The sequence below is a fragment of the Aegilops tauschii genome, chromosome 7 (genome assembly GCF_002575655.3).
Source record: "Aegilops tauschii subsp. strangulata cultivar AL8/78 chromosome 7, Aet v6.0, whole genome shotgun sequence".
NCBI classification, from domain to species: Eukaryota; Viridiplantae; Streptophyta; class Magnoliopsida; order Poales; family Poaceae; genus Aegilops; species Aegilops tauschii.
In genome coordinates this window covers 576,507,679-576,515,275 of record NC_053041.3, presented here as the reverse complement: position 1 = coordinate 576,515,275, position 7,597 = coordinate 576,507,679, and the positions used below count along the sequence as shown (strand labels likewise).

General features: G+C 52.6%; 1 protein-coding gene across 1 annotated transcript; it reads right to left on the bottom strand.

The window, feature by feature from the left end:
* Positions 1–1,166: 1,166 nt before the first annotated feature.
* On the bottom strand, positions 1,167–2,023 carry LOC141027430 (uncharacterized). The gene is made up of 2 exons (XM_073504461.1): positions 1,946–2,023; positions 1,167–1,895 (listed from the first exon to the last, which is right to left on the bottom strand). The coding sequence occupies exons 1-2, from the start codon at positions 2,021–2,023 to the stop codon at positions 1,167–1,169; spliced, it is 807 nt and encodes a 268-aa protein (XP_073360562.1).
* Between the last annotated feature and the right edge of the window lie 5,574 nt (positions 2,024–7,597).

Here is a 7,597-nt window from a genome sequence, read left to right as displayed (position 1 = left end):
AGCTCACCGCAACGCTACCGTCGCAACATGTGGGGTGCAAAACCGCCGTGTGGGTCATCGACTCGCCCCGCAGCTTGTTCTGTCGCAGGTTGAAGCTTATTCCAACTATGGTCGAAGCTTTCTCTGTCAGTGATTGTACCTTTTCCTGTTTTTTCATTTATGGGGGAAGCTTTCACGTCAATGGTCGTAATATTTTCTCTTGCGCAGTGCCCTGGTTGAAGCATTTTCTATTGCTGATTGAAACTTTTCTCATATACGGTGAAAGCTTTTCATGTCAATGGTTGCAGAAACCCACGACCAAGGTTCCCGCTTGCCGCGGTCACAGTTCCAGCAAGCCGATTTCACGGTTTTAGCAACGTCCACAACTATGGTTCCAGCTCGTCGCGCCATGATTGTCGCAGCTCGCCGCCATGCGAGATGTCGCATCTTGTAGCCATGTCGGATGCAGCTTAGCGCTGCCGTGCGGCCCTTGCAACACTATGCCCCTACCCGCGTCGCGCGTGGCCAGTCGGCCTTGTGGCAGCTCGAAGGAGAGCCATGGCGTAGGTCACTGGGAGGAAGTGAGATGGTGTGTTTGGGAAGCACGAGGGCTACGGAGATGAGGGCTTTCGTGGGGGGACTGAGCGTGGGGCATCGGAGAGAGATGGCTGGGGGCAGAAACATGGCTGCAGCCTGGGTGTTGGCGCAGCTAGCCCTAGCAGACGACGGCGATCAGCGGAGACAAGGTTGGAGAGGAAGAAGAAGGACAAAGAGGATTTTTGGGCACTCAAACACCCTGCCGCACGAACGACGTTTTTTCTGTTTTCTCCTCGAACTCGAACTCGAACACATAGCACAAGACACTGGTGAGGTGAGGGCTTTATACCCGCATGCCCAGACACGCCAGCGCGCACCCATATGCACCTACTCACCCACTCCGCATGCCCCGCGCGCTCCGGCTCGCGCACGCCCATCGCGCGCCTCGGCTGCACCCGACGCCCGATGCGGTCTCCACACCCGCGCATTGCGCCAACTTACTCACGCACACACGCACACATCCACGGAGACACACACGCACCCGTGCCCGCCTCGGGCCGGACCCGACGCGTCCACCGCATGCACACACGCGCACCGCGTCTGAGCCCACTGTGGCTTATTGCCCTTCATTCACCCCCCTAAGCCACAGCCTATAGGAGGCCGCCGTCCTCAACGCTGATGTCCGCCAGCAACACCCGCTCCTCCACCACTGCCGCCTTCCTTTGATGAGTGTAGTTGTGCCAGAAATGGCCGCGCTGCCCGCAGTTGTAGCAGCGGTCGCGCCAGTTCCCGTCGTTGCCCGACGCCATGCTCCTGCCGCCGTCGTCGTCCCGAGCGCCGCCCTGCTGCCGCTCCCGCACCGCCCACTGCGCCGCCGTCAGGAGTAGCTGATCGCTCCAGTGCTCGCCGCCGTCTTGTCCGTGACGCCGCGTCCGCTCGTCGAATGCACGCAGTCGCCCGAGTGCCTCGTCGATCGCCATCTCGTCGATGTTGCAGAATTGCTCGATCCCGGCGACGGCGGGGTACAAGCGGCCGGGGACGATGTCCAGGAGTTTCTTCACGAGTGTCGCGTCTCCGAGCATCGCCCCCAAGCTCCCGTAGCGCGCCGTCACCGCGCCCAGCCTGCCGGCGTAGACGTCCAGAGCCTCGCCGTCCGCCATGCGCAGCCGATCGAAGTCCCCGTGCAGTGTCGCGAGCCGGGCCGCCCACACCCGATCAGCGCCGACGAAACACACCTTCAGGGAGTCCCATACCTCCCTGGCGATGAGCTTCGTCGACACCTGCAACAGAATATCCTCCGCCGGCGTGCCGAGGAGCATGGCGCGCGCCTTCTTGCACTTCTTCCCGTCGACCACCGCATCGCCCGTCGGCACCACCACCTCCAGAGAGTGTGGGCGTCGAGGATGGCATGTGCCTTGATCGCCCACACCGTGTAGTTGTCCGGTGTGAGCATCGACATCGGCATCGAAACCAAGCTCCCGCCTGCGCCGTGCGGCACGATCGCCATCGCCGTCGACGATCCCCTCGCACCTCGCTCTGATACCAAATGTTGGTGCAGCTAGCCCTAGCAGACGACGGCGATCACCGGAGACAAGGTCAGAGAGGAAGAAGAAGGACACAGAGGATTTTCAGGCGCTCAAACACCCAGCCGCACGAACGGCGTTTTTTCTGTTTTCTCCTCGAGCTCAAACTCGAACACACAACACAATACACCGGTGGGGTGAGGGCTTCATACCCGCGTGCCCAGCCCGTGCCCATACGCACCCACTCACCCACTCCCCACGTCCCGCGCGCTCCGACTCGCACACGCCCCTCGCGCGCCTACGCGACCGCCGCGGCCGCACCCGACGCCGGACGTGGTCTCCACACCCGTGCATTGCATCAACTAACTCACGCACACACGCACACATCCACGGACATGCACACACGCACCCGTGCCCACCACGGGCCGGACCCGACGCGTCCACCGCACGCACACACGCGCACCGCGTCCGAGCCCGCCGTGGCTTATTGCCCTACATGGGGAGCACGAGAACTGGATTCGGCCACGGTTTTTTCTTTTTCTGTTTTTATTTAGAACAAGCCGGCGCTTGATACTAAAGCGTTCCCCAAATTTTATGCAAGCCCATGGGACGTCTTCCTTTAGCCGCCTGCTAAGGAACCTGTTTCCGACAGAGATAGGGCATGGCCGCTTGCCCGCTTGGGGCGACTATATGTACGGCACCGAAAACATATAATCGAGCAGCTGCACCCCGGCCCCCTTATCCTATACGTCCATATACCTCAGGATATGTGCCAGCCGTTTCCGTAAGTATTGCATGGCACGGTTGTGTAGCAGGTGTTTCCAGTGGTTTGCGACAGTGATCGATCTACTACTATAGCTAGGGTACTGTACAGGCTGGGTTATTCTATCACAGATAAAGACAGAGAACAGTGGACACTCCCCAGGATGCCCGTGTCCCCATTTTAGTATCCATCTTTAGGAGAATGCTAGGCGGCGGGGGAGGTGGATTCATTTGAGATAGAAAATGAAGAGAACCAAATCTGAGCGGAGGCGGGAGTCGCTGGGGCTAGAGGAGTAGCGGAACCAGCTGCAGATTTAGGCCGGCAAGAGTATTGCCGCCGGTGCTATCCCGCGCCGAGGCAAGGCGCGCACTGCCGCTGGTGATATCCCACGGCATCAGACATCTTCCGGATCCAACACAGGTAAATCTGCTATTGCTGGAATATGCACAGGCCTTCTTGAAGTCGATTTGTACTTTATTGGGAGTAATACACCCGAGGTCGTTGCTTGGTTTCCGGCGCACATCAGGGGGATGATTAGCCCTGGATGTCTCTGTTTTGCAGGTCAAAATAGGCACACAGTAGGATTGGATTGCCGGTGGCGGAGTTGATCTGTGATGCGGCACGGAAGCCATATGGAAAGAGGATTCAGATTTTAGTAGGGGAAATACAAATCGATTGAAAGCCTACTCCGGGTGAGCAATGCGTACAGTTGTGCAGGTGGAAGAATCAGTACGTACCTCTCGCCGTCGGTCGGAGTGATTTCCAGGGGGCCGATCGCCGGCGACATCGAATCGCCTCCCTGCACCCCGTCCATGTCCAGTCAAAGAGCGAGCACAGGGAGGTGAGAGAGACGGAAGTCATATTCACGGGTGCACGTCGCTATGCAGGGGGTGGAAGGAAAAAAAACAGAGAGCCTAGGGTGGAGCAGTACACCTACGAAGCCAATGGCTGTAACATACATCTGCCACGGTAATAGGTACAACAAAGCTGGATTCCGTGACGGACATCTCGAGGTACAGCGCACAGATTCAACTGCTAAGATAACGTGGCCCTGGTGCACGTGTTCCAAAAATACGCTTCCATGTACGGCACCCCGGAGCACCTGGCCAACATAGTATCCACACAGCAACCCACCCAACCAGATCGAGAAGGGGAGGTTCCGACGGAATCGATCTCGATGGCGGCGCCTGAATCCCCGAGTGGTTGAGGTTGTACCTTGACGAGGGTATGGGATCAAGAAGCAGGTGATGGTGAAGATAGACCATCGGAACAGCTACATCAAGTGGCTGCTCGAGTGGGACAAGAAGCCTCGCGATCCCCTGCCCAACTTCCCGGAGGAGCTCCGCGAGGCCATGGACGCCATCAAGGCCGAGCGCGATGAGAACGAGAGGGTCCTCGCCGACTTCAAGCGCGACGGCTACGCCTACGTCCAGGTCGACGTCTTCAACGACGACGACCCAAGGGCCAACCTCCCCGCCGACCAGTACGAGGTCATCCCCCACGACAGCGACCAAGAAGCTTGATCTACTGAGCAGCATCTATCTGTCTGTCTAATGTGTGCCATGGATTAGAGTAGGATTCGTCCTGGCGATCGATCAATTGTGTCTTAAGTTTTTTTCATCAACTATTGGGTCTTAAGTTTACGTCCGCAAGTGATGACGTTGTATCGATCAGAACTACTAGTATTCTCCTAGTGCTATTTGTGTGCCACTCATGTTATTGTATGTCTCTGTTTCGTCTCTTCAATTGGGGGATCGCAGTTGGGGGCGCAGGGCTGGTTGGTTGAAATTGTAAATACCATTGGCAACGAACTAAGCAGGGCATTGTTTGGCAGAAGTTGTAACTAAATCTGCTTATCGTTCGTTTAACTGTTCTAAAATTGCATCTTGGGAAAAAGATGGCAGTAGATTCATAATCGGGTCCTTCGTTTAACGTTTTGAAAATTGCAGTTGCAGGCAGGATATCTGACAAATAGACCAATGTGGCTCTGTGTGTGCAAAATTATAGATCAAGATTTGTTCCTGTGCAGCTGTTGACAATGGTAGTATCTCTTATTATTAGTCTGTGTTGACTTTTTGTAAGTTAATGTCAAATCTAAATTTTCTTGGAGGTGTAAGATATGTTCTACTGGAGAACATCTATCAGGACTTCAGAAGCATGTCCACAATCTGGATGATAGCTCTAAAGCTGATGTAGCTCAATGTGAAGTCATAATACTAAGGTGTGATTACCTCCTGTATCACAAATACATGGTGTACGGCTTGCATTGTGAACCGGAATGTGCGAGGGCAACTGCTCAGATATAGGAGAACCACGGTGCACATGAGTCCATTGTGGCATCGGCTTCCAACATTGCATACTTTCCGGAGCTGTTTGATTTGGACTCCAGACACTATGCCTGGGAAGGAGGCATGCCTGAGATGATGGAATGTTTTAGCCTGGTGTACTTGTGTTTGGTTTCTTCTCTGGCCTAGTAGTGTCATTACTGAATTGTTTCTTGTTTTAAATAGTACCGATGGCTACCAGGACTGATGTTGCAGCACGATAGGCACAAAAAATAGGACGCCTGGGCCAGGGTAAAGACTAGTGCCTGGACTAGGCATTCCATTTCTTCTATTTTCTTATAAAGAGCTCATGCTAACTGCCTTGCTAGGAACACCTAAGCCAAGCAAAGCATGTTCTCTCTCGGGATAAGAACCAAACAACTGCCAGGCATATCTCAGGCATGGTCCAGGCCAGGCTTACAATGCTGTGGACATCAACCAAACACGTTGTAAGCTTCATGACATCGAGGCAACCGCTACTTAGCTTTGATGTTTCAGGATGAAAGGTTTCACACAAATGCCGGCCAACGGCATTGGAGGGGGGATTGCAATCTTGTGGAATGATGATCTCTTCCAGGCCGTGGACATCACCATGGGCACTTACTGCCTTAGTGCCTTTCTGTCACCATCACCATGACTAGAGATTAAGTTTCATTACGTATTACTTCTGTGTATGGCCCAACGGCGAGCAATAGAAAAGGTATTTTTTTTTCAGAGCTTCTTGATCATAAACCGGCCCAATGGGTCATGTGTCTTGTCAAAGGAGATTTTAGCCAAATTTACCATCCAAGAGATAAAAATAAGTGAAATGTGAACCATGTGTGCATTAGTCGGTTTCGTGAAAATCTACATGCATGGTTGTGAGCTACGAGAGGTCCATCTTCAGAACCAAGTGGGATATTTCGGAGGATGTTCTTGCCACCATGAAGCCATGCAAAGTGACAAGGCACCGGTCTGAACGGATTTATAGGGGCGTTTTTAAGAGTTGTTGGCCTATAGTCAAAGGGGAACTTATGGAAGTTGTATCTGTTTTTTCAAGCATGCATCCAAAAAAAATTCATTGGCTGAACTCAACAAATGTGGCCCTATTGCCGAAAAAAGAGGGTGCCGTGTCCATCACAAATTTCTGGTCCATCAGTCTAATTCATGAAAAAAGAGGGTGCTAAGATTGTGGCCTAGATCATGGCAATGAGACTCGCCCCCTTCATGAACACCCTAATCTCGCACACCCTAGGTTCTTTCGTGAAATCCAGAAGCATCCATGACAATTTTTTGTATGTTCGAAATTATGGTCATCGGCTCCATAGGTCAAACACCCCATCCCTCCTCCTTAAGTTGGACATCAAGAAAGCTTTTGACTATGTTAGATGTGAGTACTTGCTTGACTTAATTAATGAAAAAATAGAGGCTCCCCATGAGATACCATGGGTGGCTGACTACTCTTATACCCACCTCTACTTCTTGGGTTCTCCTAGACGGGGTCCCCGGCAATCCTACTCGGCATGGAAAGGCCTTTTGTAATGAGACGCTTTGTCGCCCCTGCCACTAGTAGGAAAAGGGGCGTTTACCCCAGTTTGTAAGGGCCTTTTGTCCCGGTTTTTGAACCGGGACTAAAGGGTCGTTACTAAAGCCCTAACCCTTTAGTCCCGGTTCTTACACGAACCGGGACAGAAGGTCCTCCACGTGGCCGCCGCTGCCAGCCCAGGCAGGGGGGCCTTTGGTCCCGGTTGGTGCCATCAACCGGGACTAATAGGCAGGGCCTTTTGTCCCGGTTGGTGTCACCAACCGGGACCAATAGGCAGGGCCTTTTGTCCCGGTTGGTGTCACCAACCGGGACCAGTAGGCATCCACGCGTCAGCATTTCAGGGGCTGGGGTTTTTGTTTTTTTAGGGGGGGAGGGGGGGGGGGTGGTTGGGGGATTTTGGTGGGTTAATTTAGGTGTTTCATATATTGTGTTAGCTAGCTAATTAATAGAGAGAAGTGTCCTCTCTTATCTCCGTGCTTGGTCGACGCTACGTACTATATACATATAGAGAGGACTAGACACGCTAACTAGTAAGCAAATGAAGGAAACAGAAGATCGTCATGAACATATTCATACAGAGAGAAGTGATATCGACCACCTCTCCTTCTCCGAGAGATTGGTCGAACAACAAGTTCTCGTATATCTATCCGACACTACCGGCTACATATATACAATAATTATCTCTTACAATATAATATCCTAATTATATATGAACACAGGGTCCACATAGTATTCTCCGTTTTCAGCGATCACGTGGTCAAGGAAGAATGCCGCCAATTCCTCTTGAATTCCTCGCATACGATCTGGTGCTAGGAGTTCATCACGCATCTGAAAGATCTAATTTGAAGAAGGGGGTCAATACATATATATATAAATAAATGAAACTCGACACAAATGATGGTAATAAAATAAAATTGTGAATATTATTGCTTACGCACTTCATATT

Excerpts from the sequence above, each read along its gene's own strand:
- LOC141027430 (XM_073504461.1), bottom strand. The coding sequence starts at position 2,023 with ATGGCGATCGTGCCGCACGGCGCAGGCGGGAGCTTGGTTTCGATGCCG. Across the intron at positions 1,896-1,945 it reads TCACACCGGACAACTACACG|GTGGTGGTGCCGACGGGCGA; the intron begins GTGTGGGCGATC and ends CACTCTCTGGAG.